This window comes from Choloepus didactylus, chromosome 8, assembly GCF_015220235.1.
Source record: "Choloepus didactylus isolate mChoDid1 chromosome 8, mChoDid1.pri, whole genome shotgun sequence".
In the NCBI taxonomy this organism is placed as follows: Eukaryota; Metazoa; Chordata; class Mammalia; order Pilosa; family Megalonychidae; genus Choloepus; species Choloepus didactylus.
Window position 1 is genome coordinate 105255861 of NC_051314.1, and position 27534 is coordinate 105283394.

At 39.8% G+C, this 27534-nt stretch overlaps 3 protein-coding genes across 7 annotated transcripts in view; 2 read left to right on the forward strand and 1 right to left on the reverse strand.

Annotated features, from left to right (window-relative positions):
* Nucleotides 1–27534, reverse strand: part of PPFIBP1 (PPFIA binding protein 1) — a 207306-nt gene that overhangs the window by 84883 nt on the left and 94889 nt on the right. The window contains exon 1 of one of the 5 annotated variants that reach the window (XM_037845738.1): nt 7396–7414. The exons of the other annotated variants lie outside the window; for them this stretch is intronic. The gene's annotated coding sequence lies outside the window, so the exon portion shown is untranslated. Of the gene's footprint in view, nt 1–7395; nt 7415–27534 lie in introns of those variants that run through there. 5 annotated transcript variants of the gene reach the window in all.
* Nucleotides 16404–16815, forward strand: LOC119541655 (40S ribosomal protein S24-like). Its single transcript, XM_037845743.1, has one exon. The coding sequence runs from the start codon at nt 16404–16406 to the stop codon at nt 16722–16724; it is 321 nt and encodes a 106-aa protein (XP_037701671.1). The 3' UTR covers nt 16725–16815.
* Nucleotides 24534–25888, forward strand: C8H12orf71 (chromosome 8 C12orf71 homolog). Its single transcript, XM_037847484.1, has 2 exons — nt 24534–25067; nt 25589–25888. Exons 1-2 carry the CDS (start codon nt 24534–24536, stop codon nt 25886–25888), a joined length of 834 nt encoding a protein of 277 aa, XP_037703412.1.

Below are 27534 nucleotides of genomic sequence, written 5' to 3' on the forward strand. Positions count from 1 at the left end.
TATTCAACATTGTGCTGGAAGTGCTAGCCAGGGCAATCCGGCAAGACAAAGAAATAAAAGGCATCCAAATTGGAAAAGAAGAAGTAAAACTGTCATTGTTTGCAGATGATATGATCTTATATCTAGAAAACCCTGAGAAATCAATGATACACCTACTAGAGCTAATAAACAAATTTAGCAAAGTAGCGGGATACAAGATTAATGCACATAAGTCAGTAATGTTTCTATATGCTAGAAATGAACAAACTGAAGAGACACTCAAGAAAAAGATACCATTTTCAATAGCAACTAAAAAAATCAAGTACCTAGGAATCAACTTAACCAAAGATGTAAAAGACCTATACAAAGAAAACTACATAACTCTACTAAAAGAAATAGAAGGGGACCTTAAAAGATGGAAAAATATTCCATGTTCATGGATAGGAAGGCTAAATGTCATTAAGATGTCAATTCTACCCAAACTCATCTACAGATTCAATGCAATCCCAATCAAAATTCCAACAACCTACTTTGCAGACTTGGAAAAGCTAGTTATCAAATTTATTTGGAAAGGGAAGATGCCTCGAATTGCTAAAGACACTCTAAAAAAGAAAAACGAAGTGGGAGGACTTACACTCCCTGACTTTGAAGCTTATTATAAAGCCACAGTTGCCAAGACAGCATGGTACTGGCACAAAGATAGACATATAGATCAATGGAATCGAATTGAGAATTCAGAGATAGACCCTCAGATCTATGGCCGACTGATCTTTGATAAGGCCCCCAAAGTCACCGAACTGAGCCATAATGGTCTTTTCAACAAATGGGGCTGGGAGAGTTGGATATCCATATCCAAAAGAATGAAAGAGGACCCCTACCTCACCCCCTACACAAAAATTAACTCAAAATGGACCAAAGATCTCAATATAAAAGAAAGTACCATAAAACTCCTAGAAGATAATGTAGGAAAACATCTTCAAGACCTTGTATTAGGAGGCCACTTCCTAGACTTTACACCCAAAGCACAAGCAACAAAAGAGAAAATAGATAAATGGGAACTCCTCAAGCTTAGAAGTTTCTGCACCTCAAAGGAATTTCTCAAAAAGGTAAAGAGGCAGCCAACTCAATGGGAAAAAATTTTTGGAAACCATGTATCTGACAAAAGACTGATATCTTGCATATACAAAGAAATCCTACAACTCAATGACAATAGTACAGACAGCCCAATTATAAAATGGGCAAAAGATATGAAAAGACAGTTCTCTGAAGAGGAAATACAAATGACCAAGAAACACATGAAAAAATGTTCAGCTTCACTAGCTATTAGAGAGATGCAAATTAAGACCACAATGAGATACCATCTAACACCGGTTAGAATGGCTGCCATTAAACAAACAGGAAACTACAAATGCTGGAGGGGATGTGGAGAAATTGGAACTCTTATTCATTGTTGGTGGGACTGTATAATGGTTCAGCCACTCTGGAAGTCAGTCTGGCAGTTCCTTAGAAAACTAGATATAGAGCTACCATTCGATCCAGCGATTGCACTCCTCGGTATATACCCGGAAGATCGGAAAGCAGTGACACGAACAGATATCTGCACGCCAATGTTCATAGCAGCATTATTCACAATTGCCAAGAGATGGAAACAACCCAAATGTCCTTCAACAGATGAGTGGATAAATAAAATGTGGTATATACACACGATGGAATACTACGCGGCAGTAAGAAGGAACGATCTGGTGAAACATATGACAACATGGATGAACCTTGAAGACATAATGCTGAGCGAAATAAGCCAGGCACAAAAAGAGAAATATTATATGCTACCACTAATGTGAACTTTGAAAAATGTAAAACAAATGGTTTATAATGTAGAATGTAGGGGAACTAGCAGTAGAGAGCAATTAAGGAAGGGGGAACAATAATCCAGGAAGAACAGATAAGCTATTTAACGTTCTGGGGATGCCCAGAAATGACTATGGTCTGTTAATTTCTGATGGATGTAGTAGGAACAAGTTCACTGAAATGTTGCTATATTATGTAACTTTCTTGGGGTAAAGTAGGAACATGTTGGAAGTTAAGCAGTTATCTTAGGTTAGTTGTCTTTTTCTTACTCCCTTGCTATGGTCTCTTTGAAATGCTCTTTTATTGTATGTTTGTTTTCTTTTTAACTTTTTTTTTCATACAGGTGATTTGAAAAAAGAAGGGAAAGTTAAAAAAAAAAAAAAAAAAAAAAAGAAAAAAGACAAACAAGGGGAAAAAAAAAAAAAAAAAAAGATGTAGTGCCCCCTTGAGGAGCCTGTGGAGAATGCAGGGGTATTCGCCTACCCCACCTCCATGGTTGCTAACATGACCACAGACATAGGGAACTGGTGGTTTGATGGGTTGAGCCCTCTACCATAAGTTTTACCCTTGGGAAGACGGTTGCTGCAAAGGAGAGGCTAGGCCTCCCTGTATTTGTGCCTAAGAGTCTCCTCCTGAATGCCTCTTTGTTGCTCAGATGTGGCCCTCTCTCTCTGGCTAAGCCAACTTGAAAGGTGAAATCACTGCCCTCCCCCCTACGTGGGATCAGACACCCAGGGAAGTGAATCTCCCTGGCAACGTGGAATATGACTCCCAGGGAGGAATGTAGACCTGGCACCGTGGGACGGAGAACATCTTCTTGACCAAAAGGGGGATGTGAAAGGAAATGAAATAAGCTTCAGTGGCAGAGAGATTCCAAAAGGAGCCGAGAGGTCACTCTGGTGGGCACTCTTATGCACACTTTAGACAACCCTTTTTTAGGTTCTAAAGAATTGGGGTAGCTGGTGGTGGATACCTGAAACTATCAAACTACAACCCAGAACCCATGAATCTCGAAGACAGTTGTATAAAAATGTAGCTTATGAGGGGTGACAATGGGATTGGGAAAGCCATAAGGACCAAACACCACTTTGTCTAGTTTATGGATGGATGTGTAGAAAAGTAGGGGAGGGAAACAGACAGACAAAGGTACCCAGTGTTCTTTTTTACTTCAATTGCTCTTTTTCACTCTAATTATTATTCTTGTTATTTTTGTGTGTGTGCTAATGAAGGTGTCAGGGATTGATTTAGGTGATGAATGTACAACTATGTAATGGTACTGTAAACAATCGAAAGTACAATTTGTTTTGTATGACTGCGTGGTATGTGAATATATCTCAATAAAATGATGATTTAAAAAAAAAAAAAAAAAAAAAAAAGAAAGAGGGATAAAGATAACATTAGCTTCTTATGGACCAGGCACTGTTTTAAGTGCTTTTCATATAGCAACTCGTCGACTCCTCACAGTAGCCCTATTGACACTATTTTTGCCCCCATTTTATAGGTGATAAAACTGAAGCATAGAGAGGGCACCCAAGTCACACAGCTGGAATGCAGATTTGGAGTCGGTTTTTTCAGAGTCCATGCACTTAATTATACATTGTGCTGTGGCTCTCTGTGCAGAAAGGGAGTGGTGGGGAATTGCAATTTTTAATAGGATCATCAGGGAAGGGCCCACCGATAAAGTGACATTAAGTGAAGCCCTCAAAAGAGAGATGAGGGAACAATTCTTGTGAATATCTATGAAGAGTCCAGGTTGAAACAACAATGAGGGCAAAAGCCCTGAGAAGGAAGAGCTTAATGCATTTGATGTTTGAGGCCAGTGTGGCTGGAAGACAGTGAACATGAGAATTAGCAGAAAATGAGGTCCCAGAGGAACAGAGGACAAGCTGGGACTGAGAGGACGGTGGGATCTAATTGTACACAGCCTCACAGGCACGGCCAGGATTTTAAATTTACTGGCCAGTGAGATGGGTTTTGAGCAGAGGAGTGACATGACATGACTTATAAAAAGTATTGCTCTGGCTGCTAAGAATACATTGCAGGGGCAGCAAGGGGGGAAGCAAGCACAGTGAGGAGATTATTGCAATAATCCAGGTGAGAGGTACCAATGGGTGGAAACAGTGGAGGTGGTGAGGAATTGTTAGATCGTAGCTACTTACATATGTATTTTCTTCTTATTCTGGAATCTAACACAAACTGGTCCTAGAATTCCGCCCCATCCCTCTGCTGGGTGCGGACATACATTTTGTATGCACAATTATGGTCTTTTTGATGTTACTATTTATCTTTACTTTCTTCCTCCATTATGCAACAAAACACAAAGTTGGAGTGCCATTTTTTAACTTCTCAAGATCTTTCTTCCAACACACAATCAAGGGAATTTTTCAAATTAACTTGTTTTAATTTCCTGGATTTGGAGAAAAGTTAACATTGCAAAATGGGATCTAAAGAGAGGTAGTTTGCTGAAGCCTAAGGGGTCTGAAGAGTGGAAATGAATGTGCTGAGCTGCTCAAGACCAAGACCTCATGTCTTAAACCTTAGTAAGACCTGTCTGCAAGAACAATAGTTTTCTGTGGCAAGATCTCCTGTTAAAGATTCAGTCAATGTTTATTAAATCTTCCCCCTCAAATCAATATCAGCTTTCTCAGATATCTGACTTAGATAAAATGATTGTAAAACAGTCATTCCATTTAATAATACATGCTAGCAAATACCATCTATTCCCTCTTTAAAGTCAGCATGGAATTTTTCTATTTATTCAAGTTTAGTAAATAAATAAATACCAACTGTCATTTTGGAGATGTTGGAAAAAAATCTACAAAATATTTATCTAAAAATGAATCTAGGAATCTTTGTGATTTAGTTACATAACCACTCTCTGTTGAAGAAAAAAATCTGTTATTGTTTACTACATAAAAAAAAACAAACACAAAATCCCCCAAGGGAATGATCTGCAGCATTCCAGACTGTGCCCTGTTTCCTGACCTGCCTGTTTGGAACTAGCCTGATACAGGATGAGCAGAAAAATCTCTCTAGGCGTGCATTCACCCAGCAACCACAACTGGAGCATTAGTGACCTAGGACTCCGGCAATGAAAAAACAGAGAAGCTGAGAAAACTGAGGCCTAGCATCTCCATTCAGGAGTTCACTGTGTTTTTCTAAAATTGCTAGAGGCCCTGATATCTAAGCAAAATATGAAAGTCACCTTAGGTTAGGAGGTCTTGCTACAGTGATGAGAGGGAAACTGTTAACAGCTGCCAGGGACAACCAATCAGTGCTAAAACCCTCTCATCAGGGGACAGGAGGAGAGATTAAACCTAGAGTAGCCACCAAGAAGGTTTTAGACCTGAGGAGTGAGGTCTGGGCATCAGAGATGCATGACGTGTGAGGAAGGTTAGGGAGTTATCTATCAAGGGAAGGAACTGGGTGTTAGTTTGATTTTCCTGTATCCCAAGAAGAGAGGAGGTCAGAGGTAGAGTTAAAAGAACAGTCTGTACAGAATGTTCTTTCATGAATTATAACAAATGTATGACACTTTTACAAGGTGCTAATAATAGGGCAGTATATGGGAAAATACAACTAATGTAAACTATGGACTATAGTTAACAGTACTGTTTTAATATTTCATCAGTTTTAACAAAAGTACCACACCACTGAAGTGTCAACAACAGGGGATATATGGGAATGCTGTATTTTTTACATGATTTTTTTTATAAACCTACAACTTGTCTAATTAAAAAAAAATAATTTAAAAAATCAAAGATTTCTCAATTTGCCTGAAGATACCCAGATCTTCAAGTGTCAGAGCTGGGGATCAAGTCTGCTTGACTCCAAAGCCAAAAGCACTTTTGCCTCGAGTTGAATGACCCAATCCAGACAGCTCTAGATTTATGTAATTCTACTCACAGAGCTTGGTCTTTAGACCACATAATCTTTTATACACCATCAAAGAACATCAAAAAGCTATCTTATTTGGAACAGAAATAGGACATAACTGGAAAAAATGGTGAAATCTAAATAAAGCCTGGAGTTTAGTTAATAGTAATGTAGTAACTCGGTTTCTTAATTTTGACAAATGTACCAATGTAATGTAAGAAGTTAAAAATGGAAAAAGCTGGGTGAGGCTTATACAGGATCTCTCTATACTATCTTGGTAACTTTTATATAAAATCTTTTGAAAATAAAAATTAATTTTAATTTAAAAAAAAGAATAGTCTGTGAATAGAAATGAAAAACTAGCTCATAGGACTGATGTCAAAGGCAAAAAATGATTGCTGGGCTGGAATTGCATGTCTCTAAATAAAATTCTTAAAATATCCTCATATCTAAGCTCTGATGGAAGAGCTCTGGAAAGAGTATTTTAATCAATTTGGAAAGTGGAATTCACTTGCAACCTCCTGGCTGTCTGTTTCTCAGAAAGGTCAAATGTCAGAACCACTGGGTTACAGATAGAAGTTGGAAGGCTCCGGCTCATCCCTGGCTGCCCAGCTCCTTGGGAGTTCTGTTCTCTGGGATTTCCTCCAATAGGAATCCAGGCATGGCAATCAGGAACAGTGTAATTGAAGCTTATGGAGGGGTTCTGGCACGTGGCACTAGAATTATCCAGATCCAGGAGAGCCTCTCCAGCTACCTGGTTGCCTCTGGAGAAATGGGGTTCCCATTCCTTCCTCTTCTCAGGTACAATCAATAGCTGAATTCTCCATAAGTAAAAAAAGAAACCAGTTATGAGGCAGAACTTCTGGGAGAAGGCTTTAAGATTATTAGTTTTGTTAAAAAAATGTGGCCTACTGCTTTGAGGTTGGTTAGCTAGTGACAGAAAAACCTGGTCTAACCAAACAATCCGTGCCTTATGAGGGAGTCAGGAAAACAGTTGAGAGAAAAGTACTCTCATGTAATAAATCCTTTTTTTTAACACCTAGATGTCAGACAGGGGAAGGACAGGATTTCATGTGAAAATTCCACAAGAGGTGCCTTCCTTGGCATAAGCAAAGGGAGATCCCTATGGTAACCAAGGACCCATACCCATGAGAAACTCCTAGTTCAGAAGGTACTTAGAGGGAGGGAGAGGAGAGAGTTGACTATGTAATGAAGAAATAGAGAGGTGACCTTTGATCTTAGGCAAACATATATAACGTTTCTTGGCTGGTGGAAATTTTATGATATTTGAATTTACACAATAGTAAAGATTACTAAGGCCTTTCATATCAAGTGAGAAAGGACCCTTGGCCCCTGGTCTCCTAAACTGCTACAGACTTACAGAGGGATGGATGATGATAATGTCATACATTATCTAATCCACCTGAATTCCTTTTTCTTTCAGGAATGGGTACTTTCACTAACAGACTGTTCATATTTTAAAATGTACTTGAACAGAAAGAAAACCTAATGCATTTAATAGAAAGAGAAGGAAAGTTTTCCTTTTTCTAGGTCTCTTGGGTTAGGAGGAGGGAAATAAAGGTTGTATCTCAGTGTCCAGAAGCCTGAGGAGGTACGTACTGGTCACTTTAACACATGATACACTTGGGAACAAAGAGTAGGGAGAGTCTGAAAATAAAGACAGGGGCTTACAAGTATGACAGGAACCAGGGGCTGCAGAGAGGCAGGCTTGGCAGACACCCCAATCTTCCAGAAAGTAGGAAAGCCCTAGAGGAGAAAAGGAAGACACCCTTCAGCTCAAGAACCTACATCTCTAATGAAGTCACCAGACAGTGTCTGAATTACCTGCCAGAAAATTTGGCTGCAAGATCTTGTAATAAACAGACAGCCCTAAATACTGGAGAGCTGCAAATGCCAAAACTGCTCAGCTACACAAGGCTTAGGCAGAAAATGAAGGATATGCAAGAATAGTGTAACCAAAACAAGGTGTCAAGTAAAATCACACTACTGATTGACATGGTATATTTTAAATCCTCAGAACTTGGAATGTGTTAAACCAGAGAATTTTACAGGACTTGGAGTCTGGGCAGGGGGAATGAGACTGAACCCCCCTCATTAAAGGTGTTGCTCTGGTATTTGTTTTCATTATACCTAACACTTTTTGGCCAAATGACTCATGAAATGAATGAGAGAGCAGTGTTGACTGCAGAACCAATACCACCAACATTACAGTGCTCTGTCATGTCAGAAAGAGGTGAAAATTCAACTAATTTACAGATTTCTTTTGGTGATTTTGTAGAGAATTCCAAAATAAGCACAGCTGGATTTTGGAAGCTAATTTGTATTGAAGATCAACTATAGATAGTGAGGCCTAGCATGAGATGCTGGTGTGGCAGCAGCAGGTGGACCAACTACCCCAGGACAAGATGACATACAATTACAAAGGCACAGGCACCCCATTAGACAGAGTACAGAGTGCAAGGGGCCTGAAAACTTAGCTACAAGGCTATATTGAAAAATGAGTTTTACAGGCAAATATCTGCTGGTCATGACATATTCTTTCCAGTGAACACATTCAACCAACTGCCTTATACACCCTAGTAATGATTGAGATACGCTAACAATTAGATACAGCAAGTTTAGCCATTTCAATATTACAATAAACATTTAGAGTTTTAACTTGCTGCCATATCAAATTCTATTCCCACTGAGAGAATCAGCAATGACCTCTAGAAAGTGTCCATTAAAATTTAAAATTATTAAAATTACAATGTATTGTAGGTAGAATTGTGTCCCCCTCCAAAAAAAAAAAAAAAAAAAAAAAAGTTCTAACCCTCAGTTCCTGTGAATGTGACCTTGTTTGGAAATAGGGTCTTTGAAGATGTTGTCAGTTTATATGAGGCCAAACCGAATTAAGGTGGGCCCTAAACAATACGACTAGTGTCCTTATGAGAAGGGGAGACCTGGACACAGACAGACAAAAAACCAACCAAACAAACACAGAGTGAAGGCCATGTGACAAATGAGGCAGAGACGGAAGCACACGGCTTGCTGACAAACCACCAGAAGCTAGGAAGGGACAAGGAAGGATTCTCCCCTGTAGAATTCAGACTTCCAGCCTCTAGAACTGGGAGACAATAAAAGTGCTATTGTTTTTAGTCATCCATTTTGTGGAACTTTGTTACGTACAGCAGCCTCAGAAAATTAAGATTCAATGGTATTGTGTGTGTGCAATTATTTTTCTTACTTTTTTATACTCTACCCCCCACAAGTAAAATTTAGGCATTTTCATAAATCTGGGGGAAAAAAAAAAACAAATTTTCAACAATGAGCTTAAAAACAGGAAACAAAACTGACCCTTATGAGGAAGGCCTCAAATCAAAGATAAAATCCTATGTAATAAGCAAAATCAGATCAATATTTATTCAGTGCTTATTCAGAGAGAGGTTTAAGTTAGGGTCTGGAAGAGGACCCAGAGAAATATAATGTCTACATCAAAGTGATCTAATGACTGAGGATTAGTTTTATACCAACAATGAAACTACTTAATACAATGTTCAATTTAACTTTTTATAGAATGACTCATGCATGGCAAGAATGAGGTCTCTTCCCATCTCTTCTCCTGCCAGGTCTCGAATACTTCAAGCCACCTTCACAAGAACAAACATGTCATATGAAAGAACATCATGCCCCTCCGAGGTGTTGGAGGCCCTCTCCACAAGGTAAAACCACAGGGGTCTGGGGTCTTTAAGTGCTCAGTTCTGAACTGAGGTGCTAACAGCTAGAGACCATTCTTTTGTGAATCACTCTTGATCTGCCACTATGAAACAGGTACTAATCAAACAGCACAGCTGTAAACATGCTGACTTGGCAAGTCACAGTATACAATGCTGTCCCAGTCATGCAAAGAATAATTTCCATGGCTTCATGGTAAAAGCCTTTTCACATTTATTGCTATCACTATATCACAGGGCTATCTGGGATTTCCAGAAATTGCCCAATATTCTTCTGCCTTTAAATAGGACAAACAGCCCTATTTTAATTTGGAGGCAAACAGACTGACATCTCCAGTCAGGGCCACTCTTCTGGCTGTGCAGGTTATGTCCTACGCAGGGTGCCCCGCCCTGAGCCGCTGGAGGCTGAAATGCAGCCTGAAATGCAGCCTCCAGGGGCTCAGGGTTGAATCTGCCTGGAGGGGGGGGGTGCCATTTTCTAATTTGCACAAAGACTCTTTAAGGACTAGCAGGGTCTCTTTCTCAGACTGTCATTGGGAGTACTCATTTTCCAAAAAATAACTAGAAAGGGTCATTTGCAGGCTTTAATTCTAATAAAAAATGTCACTTGCAAGTTCCCCATTCACCTTCCTTCTCCATGGATGCCCTTGGCATAAAAGTCTAGAATTACCTCAGTGAAGGGCAGTGATTTTAAACATTTTTAGCTCAGGAAGTCAGTCAGTGGGATTTGAGTGTAAAGAACAGAAGGGGAGTGGCTCAAAACAGGGCTGGAGATGTAGGCAGCAGTCATGTCAGGCAGGCCCATGCGAGTCATTTTGGGAATTTAAACCTCGTCCTGCAGAGGAATGTCATTGAAGGGTCTCAAGCACAGGGGCTACCTCATATGATTTGTTTCTAAAACAATCTCTCTGGCTGCTCTATAGATAATGAATCAGAAGGGAGCCAGAGAGGATGTGGTGAGAAGGTCCAGGTGCCACTTGGTGGGCCAGGCCAAGTGGTGGCAATGGTAAGAAGTGGACATACTTAGAATATGCTGGGAGATGGAATTGATGGGACTTGATGAGTGACTGGATGCAGGGATGAAAATATGAGCGAGAAGGAATGATATTCAGGACGCTGCATCAATAACCAGGCAGATGATGAAAACATTATAGTATAAACAACCCTGGAGGGGTTCAGAGTTCAGTTTTGGAGTTGAGACTTCCATAAAACACTGCTATCTAGCAAATGCTGGTACTGAAATATTTTAGATCATACTTACATTTTTTTTTAATAAAATCTGAGAAAAACAATTGTGAGCAGAGCTTTAGAACCACTGTGACTACATACCAACTGTAAGATTTGTGGTTCTCAAATTATTCTTAATGGATACACTGCTGTCCCTGCCCCCCAGAGTATTTTTGGTTGGACCAGTTGGTCTAAGATTAAAGAAATGTCAGGAGAAAAACAAGAAAAGATAGCCGATAGCCCATATGGTAAGAGTTCAAGCTTTCCTTAACACCCTGACAGCACCCTCTTCCCCATCCTTGCCCCCGCAATTTGTTCCAATCTTCATCTATGGATCTTTGATAAATTAAGACACCAAATTCATTAACAGGAGTAGATCACAAAATATGGTTCCCCAGACCAACAGCATCAGCATAAATTGGGAATTTGTTAGAAATGCAAGTGCTCACCTAGACCTACTGAATTACTAAAGCAATCTGCTTTAACAAGTCCCCCAGGTGATTCGGACGCAGAAACCACTAATAATGATCAAACGGATTTCCTTCACATCTGCTTCCTCATCTTTTTTTCTTGTTAAAGTTTCCCTGCTGTTTCAAAATTGCACTCAGTATTGGTTATGGGTTGAATTCTGTCCCCCTAAAATGACATAATGAAGTTCTCACCCCAAGACATGTGGATGTGACCTTATTTGGAAATAGGGTCTTTGCAGACATATTCAAGGTAAGAAGGTCTTACTGGATTAGGGTGGGTCTTAATCCAATATGACAAGTGCCGTTATAAGAAGAGGGAAATTTGGATACAGACACAGACGGGCACAGGGGAGAAGGCAACATGAAGATGGAGCGGAGACTGGAGTGATGCATCCACAAGCCATGGATGCCAGGGATTGCCAGCAAACACCAGAAGCTAGAAGAGGCAAGAAGGATTCTCCCCTACGGTTTCAGAGGGAGCATGGCTCTGCCGACACCTTGATTTCAAACTTCTAGCCTCCAAGACTGTGAGACAATAAATCCGTGTTGTTTTAAGCCACCCAGTTTGTGGTACTTTTGTTACAGCAGCCCTAGGAAATTAACACAAAATCTAAGTAAAAGGACCTTCCTCAGGTGATGCCATGTTCCTTTTTGGATCTCACACTCTTTCCCTAGAGGGGCCCAGATACCCAGTTTTCTCTTTACTAATCTGGATCTTACTCATATCCTTGAGTCAATTGTTGGGGCACTCCCTCCAGCACTGAGCTCCTGAGTTCACACCTTCAGTTCAGTACCACTCTTGGCATGCTACCTTGTATTATAAGTTAAATTAACACATTGTGACAGGAATTCTGTCTTTTATTGGGATTCATCACAGTGTCTAATATATAGAGAACACCCAAATTTTGCTCCAGATCAGTGTATCTCAAAGTGGGGTCTAGCAGCATAAGAATCACCTGGCATGGTATTGAGCATGCAGATATTAAGTCTCATTCTTGCTCTGTTGAACCAGAAATGTCTGGGGATGGGGCATAGGGATCTGCACTTTCATCGCATGCTGAAATCTGAGAACTGCTGCTGAAGATGAAAATTCACCTTGCTAGCAACTACAGACTTAGCTTAACTGCTTCTTGAGCATACGGCAGTGAACTAAGCCCAGATGACGCTGAGAAGTATTTACCTTGTTCCTAACCAGAACTCCACTTAAATGTATTCCCCAAGTTGTGGAGGTTTAAAACAACAACCTTACACTTTGTGCTCCCTCTAAGCTTTCATCTATGAATACTGTCGGATAATTCTCATTTCACTTGGGTCTTCCCCAGCCTAAACTTATGGACTTGATTTTTCAACCCTGATTAATTTTATATTTTTATTTTCAGCCCAGACTTCCAGGCTTTAAGACATGCAGAAGATAACCTTTTGACTATTTCTCCTGTATTTAATTCACTTGTAAATTGTCAACGTTTACTTTGGCTTCAAGGATAGTTAAGCACAGAATTTCAGGTACAAAAAGAAAACACCAAAATAGTTGTCAAATACCAAACTACTAGTGTCACTTTGCACAGCCAAAAATATGTCCTGGCTTTAGTCACGAAAGTTAAACTTACTTCCCCACAGCAGACTGTCCCAGAGCCCCTTTCTGCCTCTTCCCCTGAAAATAAAAACAACCAGAGACAGATATATCCACTATCAAAATAGTTACTACAAAGCATGTTATATAGTAGAAGCAGAAGGAAGTCAAAAGAAAACCGATTTTTATTACTGCTGCAAGAGAAGCATCTATAAAATAGAGAAAATGACAAGCTCTTTCCTAAAATTAGGTTTTAATTTGTGCTCATCTTTATCTTACCTCAGACATGCAACTTTTTTCTTTTTCTTTTTTTTTTTTTTTACTGTAAAACAGTAAAAACTGGTTAATTAAATTTTCAGTGGTCCTTTCTAAACTAAGCTGTGTAATGGAAAAGCAGACCTCCCTAAGTCTATGAAAATTACTAGCCTTGGGTGGTTCTAACTTATGCTCTTAACTTTTATCTTAAAAAGATACTGCCCAATTCCATTTCTGAGATTCATCTTAAGAAAATAATATTAAAACATGTTCAAGTAAGGGACATACATTGTCTCATTCTAGCTAGCAGAAAAATGCTTTTTTAAAATTGAGAGGCATTACTGACAATTAGCAAAATTTACCATTTTAAAGTGTACGGTTTGATGAGTTTTGATTAAGTTTATAGTCATCTAACCACCACCAAAGTAGTGTTGAACTGTTACCACTTGTGGCTATTGAGCATGTAAAACATGGCTAGTTCAAAGTCAGATGTGCTATATAAGAGTAAAATACACACTGGTCTTCAAAGACTTAAAAAAAAAAAAGGCAAAAGATCTTGTTAGTAATTCTTATAAAGATTATACAGTAAACATATTTTTTATATATTGGGTTACATAAAATAGAGAAAAATTATTTTCATCTGTTTCTTTTTCCTTATTTTAATGTGCCTACTAGAAAATAAATCACAAATGTGGCTCACACTATATTTTTATTGGGCAGCTCTGATATAGAATATTTCTATTCCTACAAAGTTTCCACTTGCCTCTTCACAGATGATACATCATTTCCCCACCTCCAGATCCCGGCAACTACTGATAGATTGCTATGTTTAAGGTTTTGCTTTGGGTGGATTTTTACAAATATTTCATTTTTGTTTTGTGTTTGCTAATTTTCCACAATCATTTTGTATTATGTTTTTAGTAATATATAAACTTTAAAATAATTGTAAAATCCTTGCCCAATCACTTCCTATAGTTTTCATTAAGCAGTTCCATAGCTGGTGGTTCTGCACAAATGCATTGTGGGTAACAAATTGTCTCCCACAAGGAGAAGTGCACAAGTGGCTCATGATTGAATGGAGACCATTGTGCAGACACACAACAGCACTTGTTCACAGATGCTCCTGGAGATGCCTGCCGGAGTGGGGATCTCCTGAAGCTCAATTTTACCTAGCCTCAGAGATAGGGGAGAGCCTGATCTGTACTAAGAAAAGGTGGTAGACAGATATAATGCACTGAATGGGTAAATAATTTAAAGGTGGGAGGGAGAGCAGGGGCAGGTTTGATGTCCAGGCAGATTAGTATTTTCTGAGGGGAAGTCTTAGGATGAGGGATGATGAAAACCAGGAAGATGAAAGAGCCCATAACCATCCCCCCCCCCAGGCTTGCCTCTTCCCAGTCTGCTCTTCCTCTAACTCCCCTCTAATTAAACTGGAGTTAATTATCATTTCTAAATATCTCCTGCTCCTAATTTCACATTCGTTCTTCAGATACTGTATACCAGAATGGAATTTTCCAGAATGGAAGAAACATACCGTAGTCTACCCCCTATTTATATTTTTTTCCCATTGGGTTAGATTGGGAGCTCCATGCCAGTCTTCCTGCCTTTTAACCTTTGGGGTCTTTCTGGGATGCTCAGCCTTACATGTGGCTCCTTAGATTTCCAGCCTTACTCCCACTTGCACTCCCACCCCTTTCCTTTGCAGACCCTAGAGAACTAGAACAAAGGTCTTTGCATCTTGAGCATTTTATTATCAGTGGCTTTAAGGAAAGGCAGAGAATACCAGTTCGGCTCTCTCATCTGTGTTTTCTGGGTTCCTCTGCACTAACCAGAAGCACCTGGTAGCCTACATCCTCCCCATTCTTCCTCCCAAACATTTCTTGCAGAAAACTCTTCCCATCAAGAGGATCTGTCTACCCAATTTACAGAAGTGTCCAAGAGCGGACTACTGTTTACATCAAACAATTTATCTATGGCATCTGAATGTCCAGATTGGATGACACCCATTTCATCAGACCTCTGCTTAGTCTCAAAGGATTCCTTCTGGACATTTTCACCCCCAACTGGAGAATGCACTGGAAATGGAAAAGTCTTCAGTGTGGCTCTCACACAAATGATATCATGGGAAAGAATACAAGCGCTGGTAGTTTCCTAACTATGACTGACAGAACCTCAGAGAAGTTCAGTGGTTAGGCAATGTTGTGGATTGAATTGTGTATCACCTCACCCCCCACCCCTCCAAAAAATGTTGAAGTTCTAACCCCCAGTCCTGCAAATGAGGCCCTATTTTGAAACAGGATCTTTGAAGATGTTATTTGTTGAAATCATACTAGATTAGGGTGAGTCATAATCCAGTATGACTGGAGTCCTTATAAGAAGAGGCTTTTTGGCTACAGAAAATCACCAGAGGCTAAAAGAAGCATGGAACAGATTCTTCCCTATAGACTTCAGTTGAAGCATGGCTCTGCTGTCACTTTGATTTTGGACTTATAGCCTCAGAACTGTGAGATGATAAATGATTGTTTGAAGCCACCCCAGTTTGTGGTACTTTGTTACAGCAGCCCTAGGAAATTAAAACAGGCACCGTGCTGGCTGATGAAGACACTACCTAGGACAACTCGGATCTGCCTACTCTCATGGAGGCCCCCGTACAGTTGGGGTAGACTGTCAGATAACACACAAATCATGCACTCGTGAATTACATACACAGTCAAGGTTGGAATCCAGTCAATGTTTGAAATATCAAAGTAAAATAAAGGGGCAGTGCTAATGAAAAATAGGGGCAGGAGTTTCAATTTCCTCAAGTATGGAACGAAAATAAACCATTTACTGAGCAACTTACATATATAATTCCTAATCATTACAAAAACTCTAAAGGTAGACATCATTATCTCTATTTTATAGATGAAACAAAAAGGATTTGCTCCTGCTAGCAGCAGCAGGCTGCAAGGCCTGGAAATTTGCAGGTACTCGATACACAGTTATTGAATTAATAATTTGAAAACTACAGAAATAATCTAACCAAGCGCTGGGAGAGAGCTAGACTCCCCATATTTGGTGTTGCACAAGGCACTATCAGACTTGATATATACATAACAGTATGTATGAGCCTTGACAGTAGAGCATAAAACAGGAAAATCTATATGCTTACATGTTTGACAACTGTACAAGTGATTTGCATGTAGCTCTCATTTAAGAAATGGAGAACAGACTAACTTCTTCATCATGCAAAACCTGGCCACAGGACCTTGGGGAGTTCAATCAAGCATAAAATGAAGATAATACTTTTATGTCTACTGGAAAGGGTGTTACAAAAATTGAATGGATCAATCTATACATAAGCTGTGATACATCTGCAACTTAAAATACTTTAACATGGGAAGCTGTAATGAAAGGTGATCATTGCTCTTTTTGTCTCTGGCTGCTTGAGGATTACCTGCCATCATGAATGACACAGTAACCATCCGGACCAGAAAATTCATGACCAACCAACAACTTCAGCAGAAACAAATTGTCATCGATGTTCTCCACCCTGGAAAGGCAACAGTTCCTAAGACAGAAATTCGGGAAAAACTAGCCAAAATGTACAAGACTACACCAGATGTCATCTTTGTATTTGGATTCAGAACCCATTTTGGTGATGGCAAGACAACTGGCTTTGGCATGATTTATGATTCCTTGGATTATGCAAAGAAAAATGAACCCAAACACAGATTTGCAAGACATGGTCTGTATGAGAAGAAAAAGACCTCCAGAAAACAGTGAAAGGAACGCAAGAACAGAATGAAGAAAGTCAGGGGGACTGCAAAGGCCCATGTTGGTGCTGGCAAAAAGAAGGAGTAAAGATTCTTCAATGACTTGATCTGTGCAGATTTTTCACAAGAGGATTAATAAAACTATAAAAACTTTGATATGTTTGGTTGTTTGAAATATATTTGAAGTTTACTGGAAGTGTTATAAAATCAGTCTGCTGTTCTGGCAGATTTAGATTGATGCTCAAGGTTCACCACATTGTCTCATTAAACATTCCATGAAAACTCAAAAAAAAAAAAAAAGGTGATCATTATTTTTAACTTAAACCTTGGTGTTAAAAATTGAAAGACTAATCAAAAGCTCACACAAACAAAAAACCAAGGAACTATCTTAATCTCTAATCAACACCAGAGGGTTGTTATTTAGCATAATGGTTTTCACAAATAATTTTTCACTGGTAAAGTGTTGTTCAAGACGGACCATAAGTATTCTACAGACATTCCCACTCTTGCATGAACTGAATATAAAAATCTAGCCAGTCCAGTTTTTAAACCTTTCAGAACTGTGCTCTTAGCTGAAGGTTCCTACCAGACCTGTTTCTAGTTACTTTGGAGGAAATTTTTGTCACCTGATTCAGACAACAATGAAAGCTGAATCCCAATGCCAGAATGTTGTCACATCTGCCTCTAATGAGGCTTTCTTTCATTCATGGTGCTATCCAAATGCACAAGGAGACAGAGCACAGGATCTTCCAGAGCAGCTCTTTCCAAAAGTCATTTCTGCCATGATGGAAATGTTTTATGTCTGCCCTGCCCTATCTGGGAGCCACTAGTTGCATGTGACATGTGGCTAATGTGATTCAGAAGCTGAATTTTTTATTTTATTTTATTTTATTTAAATGTAAAATTAAATAGCCACATGTGGCTAGTGGCAACCCTATTGGATAGCACAGTTCTGGAGCTTACAGAAGAAACCTGTATGGAAGTATTTGTGTCTGCTCACCATTTGATGCTTGTATATGTGGTGGATTTTGGTTGCTTTCACGGCAACACCAGAGATGAAGTTGTAGGGGAGGAGAACTGTTAACTCTCATCTGCCATCCCTGTAGACTGACCATATCAACCCATGATGTGTTAACAAATCAGCTGATGTCAGTTCCCAACAGCAGCAGCATAGCTCTGGAGAGCCTCTGGATTTGGGAGGCAGATCTGTGGTCTCTGAACTGCGCAAGTTAAGGTCAGGATAAAAATAGACAACTCAGAGAACTGTGAAAATTAAATGACAAAAAAACAAAACCACAAAGTAAAAAATAAAAAAAAAATTAAAATTAAATGTCCAAGTATGTCAAAGAGTACCTGGTGTCTGTCTGGTAGAAGCTGGATACACTTAACTTTGCTTCTACCCAAATACTGTTTTCACTTCCTTTTAAGTATAAGAACTTAGATAAGGTTTTGTCTGTTTGGGAATGTAATGATAGAGCATATAAATAGAGTATAGGAAATTGTACTCACCCTCTCCCCACCCTCTCACTCCCAAAATAAACACTAAAAATGTCAGCTGAGGATTTGGTTTGGAGATTGTTCTTGTCACAATAATTCTTATAAAACAAAACAAGCTACGGTAATAAGGGGACTTTCTCTTTTTCCCAAAGGGAATTACCTGTAATATCATATGATTCTATTTACACCAGTTTTTGTTCCCAAAGCAAAATAATATATTATGCAAAACAGCATGTTAAAACATGCATGGGATAAACAAACATCAAATTCAAGATCGTGGTCATGGGGTGAAAGGAGAAGGGAAAGAAGGGGATCCGGGAAGGAATACAAGGGGGCTCAAGTCTTATCCATGTTTTATTTCTTTAAAACAAATCATGAGTCAATATGGCAAAATGTTAAGATTTGCCCAAACTGAGTTTTAAGTAAATGGGTAATTGTTAAATCATTTTCTGCAATTTTATGCATTCTTATTTTAACATTTTATTTTGAACTAACCATACACTTACAGAGAAGTTGCAAACACAATACAGAGCATCCATATATCCCTTGTTCCCCTTCCCCTAAAGTTAACACTTTCCATAGGCATAGTTCAATGATCATGACCAGACTGGGAAATTAACTTTCGACTATACTACCAACTAAAATAAAGACCTGACTCAAATTTCCCCACTAGTGTCCTTTTTGTATTTTAGGAGCCTATTGTTAGGATCCCAAGTTGCATTTAGTTGTTATTTTTCCTTCTTCTATAGTCTATGACAGTTCTTTCATGGCCTTGACACTTTTGAAGAATATTGATCATTTTGTCAAATATCCTTCAATTGGAGTTTGTCTGATAATTTCTCATGAGTAAGCTGAAATTGTGCATTTTGGCAAGAATACCTCAGAAACGATGTATCCTCAGTGCATCATGTCAAAGCGTTCGTAACTTTTTTTTTTTTTGTATTCTTAAATACCTCCATAATTTCAAAAAATTGAAAAAAATAAGTGGCCTAATGTCTAAATAAAAACTTCCTATTTCAAATCAAGTAAATGAATTTTAGGACTAATTTTAGAAGTTATCATTACTGGCTTCAAGCCTAAGACAATGTATATTCACAACATATTTTTAAAACCTCAACAGGCATTATTATAAGTGATCTTTCTTCAAGGAAAAAGATAATGTTGGGCCAATTTATACTACTGAGAAAAAATAAGGCATCCAAGAGAAGCTAGACCAGTGAGTCAAACCAAGGCCCTGAGCAAGAAATTAACACCCTGATTTGTTATTAGAGGTGAAAGCTAAGTTATCTTTTAGAGTCAGCATGGCACCCTGAACATGACGACTGTCACTGCTATTTCTACGATGCTTTAGAAAAAAAAATCTGAATGAATCACTATATATCAAACTATTAACAATGATTATCCTTTTTATTTTCCTGGGGTGAGAGAGAAGGTGAGTTTCGGGGGTTTTCACCACCTGAGCTGAATATTTAAAATGAAAAAATATATGTATAAAAAGATACAAATATATTATGGAGAAATAGTAAAAATAAAAATAAATAAAATGTCAAGTTTTTTCTGAGGCTGCTCCCCTTTGAAGCTCTTTTATCTTCAGTATCACTCTAAACTTTAGTAGTTTAGGCTGAAAGTTCATTTTTACCTTTTAAAATATTTATATTTAGTTTCAAAGCATTCCATTTCCATGGATAATGGTACAACGTACAGTTTTCCCCACCTCCACTCCAGATGCATGGAAAGAACACCATTTAGGAATTTTGTTCTAGTTCCCAGGATCCTGGGAGGCAGAGTTTTCATGAGAAGACAAAACACACAGTGATCAAGATCTCACCATAACAAAGAAGAACTTGAATACTTCTTTTAAATCTCGCTGTAGCTAGTCCCAAATGTGGATGCCATTGTTTCAGGTCAGTCCTGTGTATAAAGCACACCTTTGAACATTTCTCAGAACATGCTCTTCCAGTTAAAGGAGCTTCTTTCAAGGAACCAGAGTACGGGTTTGACCTTGGACTGGCTCAACACTCACAGGGATCCTCCAGGGAAGGGATCGGGGATCGGCCTCCCGAGAGTGTAGAGGTTAAGAGCACAGGCTCTGGGGCCAGCCTACCTGGGTTTGAATACACAGTCCACTGCTTATGCTCTGGCAATATGGGATGTTCTATAACTTTGCATGTCTTAGTTCTTCAACTGTAAAATGGGGCAAATAATAGCACATACTTCATTGGGTTACTGTGAGGATTAAATGAGCTAACACATATGCTTCAAACAGGACGTGACATATAGTAAGTGCTCATTAAATGTTAGCGAGCATGCTGCTCCTGACTTTTACTGCTCCTGACTTTTACACTTCCAGGGATTAATCCAGGTCCACACTCACTCATGGAAGTTGTCAGCAGCCTGGGGCCACTTGCCAGATTACCTCTGTTGGGGTATAGAAACTGTTTCTCCCCAATCTCAACCCTGCCCATTTCATATTATCATGCATGCCACCAAAGCTCCTAATACTAAGTCCCAAATGGTCTCATTTAATAGAACATAGAAGCTGAAACAAGTACAACAGCAAAGAGCCTAAGATGAGTCATGGAAAACTCTAAATGTAATCTTGTTAAATGGAAACTCACTCTCTGTCCAGAGAATAATATTTGTAAAAGATCTTAAGACATCGTTTGAATCCAATAAGTTAAGGTTCTTTTAGGTCAGACCAGTGTTTCTTGGCATTTTTTCTTTTTCTTTCCTGTGTGTGTATATACATGTCTTAATCCCATGCTTCTTTTGTGATAAATGTAAAAATTATGGTTTCTTTTAATGCTATTTGAAATTTTTAAAAAGTGACCTAAAGCACATCTATGCTATGTCAGTCTTAGAGTATACTTTTCCAAAGTATGCATGCACTCTATCCCTAGGTGACTCTGAGAGGCTACCCTAACTGCCTTCCTGATAATCAGTGAACAAGGCCTAGAAATGGAATCCAACAGTTCAGATCAGATCGGATAAAGGAACCAAGGCATGAGAAGTTATAGGACTGTAACTACATTTGCCAAGAGGATTTTGTTCTTAAAGAGGATTTTTGGTCTTGTTTTTCTGTGCAACCAACAGCCTTCAATCCTACATGACCCACATTTTCCCTTAGCAGTCACATTTGTAAACAAGTAATGAAAGGTTTACCAACTTCACTTAGAAGTGCTCACTCAGGACACTGCAGCAGTGAAGTCAAGTGACCAGAATGAATCCATGGGGAGCTATGATCTGATCAATACCCAAATAAGTTCATGATGCAGCAAGGAAGGGAGGAGTTAATGGCAGTGGTCACGGGCAGCTTGGGAGAAACTGGGATTCAGAGAGGCAGAGGAGGGGACATAATCCCTGGATGGATGGAGCTAGTAACTACCAGCAGGAGTGACCACGGCACGGGAGGTCCTGGTGGGTATCAGAGAGGCCCAACAAGAGGACGAAAAACACAGGGGAAAGCAAGGCTCCAGTGTTAGAAGGACCAAGATACCGCAAGTTTTGAAGGGGCTGTCAAGACAGATACTTGGAAACAAGGGTACAAAGAGAGAAGAGAGATTCAGTTTAATACAACTAATGTAAAATGCGCGGGCTTAATCTTTAGACATAACGCACGATTCTCACAGGGATACTGGACAGAAGAAAATGGAAGTCCTCAGCAATGCACACCCCCAAACTTTTTTCACATCCATCTTCACTCTTTTCCTTCTAAGTTCAAGGATGACATTTTATTACAACCAATCCCTCTGCCAATGCCAGAGATCCCACTCTTAATATCTCCAAAAAAAACCCTTCACTCTTATATTTTTGAACCCCTCTCTGTATTGATTCCTTAGTTCTTTTTTATTTGGGGGGATGGGGGCAGAAATCAACCCTTGACTCTGTTTCCCCCTCCCCACTTTCTCACTCAGGCACTTCTAAAATATAGTCTATACTCATCGTTTCCACATCCTCTCCTCCCATTCATTACTCACCCCAGTGCTATCTGGCTCCTGGCCCACAAATGTACTGATTCTATTCTCACCATAGCCCACCAATGACATTTATACTGCCAAGTTTACTGGAAGTTTTGTTTAGTTTGTTTTATAAATCATGACAATTACTTCAGTATACTATGAACTCCCTGGAAGAATGCCTGATGAATGAATACCACCATCCAAGTACCTCAAATTCTTCTCTGGCTTTAGGGGATAAAATCCAAGCTACATAACAGAGGCAGCAGGCCTTCCATGACCTCAGCAAAGCAAACTTAACCTCATCATGAGCCATCTGATCTCCCCACAAACTAGGCTGTTTCTCACCTGGATGTCCTTGCTCCTGCAGTGAACTCTGCCAGAAAGACCCTCTCCCCTCCGCCTACTCCCTGCCCTTCTCCTGGCTGACTTCCACTCCTCTGTAAATACTCTGATCAGAGGTAATCTTCTTCAAGACACCTGTAACTGGGTTGAATAGTGTCCCCCCCCCCACCCTGCCCCACCCCCAAGATCCAAGTCTATCCAGAATGGCAGAATGTGGTCTTATTTAGAAATAGGGTGTTTGCAGATGTAAACAGCTAATTTCAGATCAGGTTATACTGGATTAGGGAAGGCCCTAAATTCAAGACTGGTATGTTTATAAGAGAAAGAAGAGGACGATTCAGACTCAGAGACACAGCGAAGACATACAGGAAAGAAGGCCACGTGAAGCCCTGGGGAGAGACTGGAGCGAGGCAGCCACAGCTAAAGAACGCCAGGGATTACTGCAACCACCAGGGCTAGGAAGGAGAGGCATGGAACAGACCTTCCCTCAGAGTCTCCCTGCCAATTCTGTTGACAACTTGATTTTGGACCTCTAGCCTCCTGAATGGTGAGAGAATACATTTCTGTTGTTTTAAGCCACCCAATTTGTAGAAATTTGTTACAGCAGCCCTAGGAAACGAATACAAGGCCTTTCCTGATACCTCCACCCCAATCCTAACTTTGGCTACATGAAGCGCCTGTCTTTTGTTCTCCCATGACATTATATTATAAATTCTCTTGTTGCACTTACCACCTCGTCCTATAATAGATGTTTATGTCCATCTCTCCAAATAGGCTCCAAACTCCCTAAGGACAGGAATCATCTTGGAAGCCCATATGAGAAGCGGGAAGTAACCACCATCATATTGTCCTTCTGTCCTCAAGAGGGATCCTTCAGCCTGGGATGATATGGATATGGAATATTTTGGAAGCAAGGGATCAATCCTGTGGCTTTCTATCTTATTTCTCTATCTTTCAGTCCACATTTCTGGCTATAACGTGGGTCCTTGTGTTGCCATAGTAACCAACAGTCCCAGAACCCAGACTTCTGACAGTTGGAGACTCAGGATCTGAAGGATCTCCAATACTCCCAGTTTATGCCTCAGGGGTTGGCAGTGCCTCTTTTATGTGGGAAGCCACCAGAGCAGGATATGACAGAGTTGACAACTGCGTTTGTGTATTTCTTCTACTCCCCTACCTGCTGGAGCACAACAGAAAAAGCTGGACTTCAAAAGTGGCGTCAGACCATGGGAGGACGGGCACCTAAATGGCTATAATCTTTCTGGAAAGCAGTATGGTATCAACTATTGGGAGTCTTTAATATGTTTGTGATATTTGACCCCTTAATCCTTCTTATAGGAAGACAATGAGAAAGACAGTTAAAGATTGTTGGACAAGGAATTTACTACAGCTATTTATTAAAACAACAATAACCCAAGGTCATTAACAAGAAAGCAGTTAAAAATTACAGAACAGCCATATATGTTTATGGTATGGTTATGTCATAAAATATGACAATCTCAATTTTAACAACTATTGTGACACATCCACATATTTATGTATATGTGAATGTGTATTATGTATAAACAAAAAGAAAAGATTATAGGGAATGTTTTTATGATGGCTATTATCTCTGGATAGTAGGGTCCTAGTAGTATTTATTTTCATTTTTTCTGTATTTTTCTAATTTTATGCAATCATCTTGTTTCTTTTATGATATAAATTCAACTGTTGCGAGACAGATGATGAGAGACATCAGGTGGACATGCTTAGCAGAGAGGATTACTAAATGATAAAATCCTGTTTTAAAGGATTTTAAAGGGGGATGGCTGCTTCATCTGCCTTTCATTGAAGATTACAAAAATAGAATGAACTATCCGAATGGGATAGTTCTGAATAGAAAAAGAAGAGATCATGTTATTGCTTAAGTACCATGATTTTCCTCCTCTTTCTCCCCACCCCACCTTTTTTTCTCTCTCTCTCTTTAGAGGCTTCCTGAGCTAAAGGAGACCTAGGCTGTAAGATTTGAGTCTTTGAACTCCATGGCATACTCATCCTCCAACAGCGACTCTACTGACATAGAGAACTGCAGCTCCGAATCCAACCTGAGCCTCTCAGTGGGCTACTTCCCCTGCGAGGATACCTTGTTCTATGAGGACACAGCCCCCTGTGAGGACAAGCCCTCCGAGGGTATTTCAGACTCCTTCTTCCCTCCTATCCAAAGGACATGGCGGACTGAAAATATAGGGAGACCCATGGGGAGACGAGACCAAATTCAGGACAACCCACAGCAGTTTTGCAAACTAAGCATCGCTCTAGCCTGGGACGTTGATGTGGACTCTAACAACTCAGACTCGATAGCTAATTGGGATCTAAATGGAGACAATCAGTGGATGGACAAATATCTAGATACAAAGACACATTTGACTCTCAGCAAACTGGATGGTCTTGTGCAAAAGCTTGAGGAATTTCTTGAAAATCAGAATGATGATGAAGATGATGATTCTGTTTCCCATGAATCTGCTCAGGAAGAAGATCTCCAGCCATCCAGCAGTTCCCCTCCAGATATGGGTAAAGTCAGCCATCAAGAACAGAATTTTTATCAAGACTTGCCCAATTTCAAATCACCAGAAAATGAAGATGTTACCCAGTTTCCACAGATTCCTCTAAGGCTTCGGGAACATGAACTTGCTGAGGTGAGCACTAAGAGAGGCTTCACAGGAGAGCACGGAATGGGTCTGGTGGAGACAAGGTTGGAACTCAAGGAATGCTACTCCCTGCTATGAGGCAGGGCTGAGGCCCCTGGCAGGTGACGTGGCCAGAAATGGGGAGAAGATAACTGCAAGGAAAGGAGTCAGGGCAGAGCTGAAGGGAAAATAATGAGGAGCACTGAGGGAGAGAAGAGAGTAGAAAAGCAAAGAAACTGGCTAAAACCCATGGTGGGGGGGAACCTGTTTAAAATTACTGAATATTTAAACTTTGCACTTACAGGGCAGCTATTTTTGGTAAAAGGACTTGAGTTTCATGAAGGGGTAAATACTGACACCACTATTGTCCAGGTTATATGTATCTAACTTGACATTCACTTTCTTGGCAGATGATAAGCCAAAGGACAAGCACTACAGATATCTCCTCAAACTCATCAAGTCAGCCAGTGAGGGAAGACTCTCCCTCCAATGTAAGAGCTTTATCCTGTCTAAACTTTGGCTGGGTCTTCCGCTGGCTGTGGCAGCAAGTCTTCTCCTCATTACTGGGAAGAGAACACCCCGAGAGGGCCACTGAGAGCCCTCACCAGCTGGCAGAGAAGAAAAGACTCTCTCGCAGAAGCAAGAGAATCCAACCCCAAGAACCACTAGAATTAGGACACCCTGTGTCACCAGAATTTTTAACAATCTGATAGCCCCTGTTGCATAATCCCGTGGGTTTATTTTTTCCAGTAAACAAAACATAAATTCTTGTTATCCGTGTCTTCCTCCTTCACTCACCATCTTAACTCAGGCTGAAAGCATATACATTGTCTAAAAGACTGAAATCAATTCTCAGAGAATTTTAAGTAGTATTATTCTTCCTAACCTGATATTTTCTCTCTTCTTCCTCCTTCTTAATGTATTTTACCTATTTAACTATTTTACTTTAGGTATTTTAACCTACTTTTGTCATTAATCAAAGCCCCCAGTTTCAGAAGGCAGCAGTATAACTTGTTAGCTTCCCAATGTGGCAGTATAGGTTTGATTGAACTTCCAGGACTGCACAAGTGGCGGCCGGTACTGGGTAACTCGGGGAGCTAATTTCAACTGGCAGAGTTTTGGAAGTTCACACCACAGTCCTGGTGACTAGGGGACTAGACTGTTCTAGCATGTGCTGCCTTGGTTATAGTAAGTGGCCCACTTTGGAATAACATGAGAATTGGGAATGGTACATAACTCCTCTAAGCCTAAATTTTCTCATCCATAACATGGGGAAGAGAACACATACTCACTGGGTTACTGTGAGAATGATAAATGATAAATTTATCAAGCATTCAATAAATATTATGGTTATTGCTACTAGTATTTATTCTCCTGAGGATCTCCCCAGAAGCCCTGATCCAAAGGATACTCAATAATGAGATTCCAGGTGTCACTTCTCATTCAAATATTTCCCACACAGAAACAATATCAAAAGTCAAGAGTTTCCTGCAGATCTTGATTTAACCAAGTCCTCTCCCAACCCATTCCCTGTGCCCTATGATATTCCTTCACAAATATCACTAAACATTACTCTAAATGTCGACTTCACGGAAGCCTGCACTCACTGTCTTGCCCTGATCTCTCCCTGTTATTATCAACCCACATCCCCATTATCACTACCATCCTCCTCATTTACCCACAGGTTTACTTAATGGCATTCTTTCTTCAGCTTTTTCTACAATCCTATGTGACTTACAGTGCTCATATGGAAAAACACAATTCTTTAGCTTCAAATTCCTTCCTTTCCTTAATTTCAATTCCCTTACCCCAACCTTCCTTCTTTTCTTCCTTCCACAAATATTTAGCACATAGGAGTGCCAGATAATAGGCTTACAAAAAAATATAAAGACCCAATCTTTGGCCTCAAGTGGCTTATTATTTAAGATATAAGCCATGTAAACTCATGAATATAAAGGGTGATAAGTGGTAATATTCTGGAAGGGCCCACATTAGGTACTAAAGAAAGAATATTTAAATCTTTCCTGGGGAGGTTGATTTTAAAAGGTTTTATAGATGATGAGATTTATAGATGTGGCTAAAGAGGAAGATTCTAAGCTGTTGAATAACTGGTCTATTGAGATGTGAGAAATTGGCTGGTCAACAGCAAGTGAGAGCAAGTGTGGATGATATTGTCCAAGGAAAGAGGGCACAAAGGAGGGGAAGAGATCACAGAGCAGGGCCCTTTTAGTAATATATGCTCAGGGTCAGACCCCAAATCTCTTCACAGTCAGAGTCCTCATTTTATCCACCTCTCTAAGAACACCTGAGGACACTTGAACTCACTCTCTCCTCCACTTTCACTTGCTTTTTGACT

What these genes read in the sequence shown, in the direction of transcription:
- LOC119541655 (XM_037845743.1), top strand. Translation starts at nt 16,404, where the DNA reads ATGAATGACACAGTAACCATCCGGACCAGAAAATTCATGACCAACCAA.
- C8H12orf71 (XM_037847484.1), top strand. Translation starts at nt 24,534, where the DNA reads ATGGCATACTCATCCTCCAACAGCGACTCTACTGACATAGAGAACTGC. An exon ending in CCCCTCCAGATATGGGTAAA is followed by an intron (nt 25,068 to 25,588) that starts GTCAGCCATCAA and finishes CTTTCTTGGCAG; the next exon opens with ATGATAAGCCAAAGGACAAG.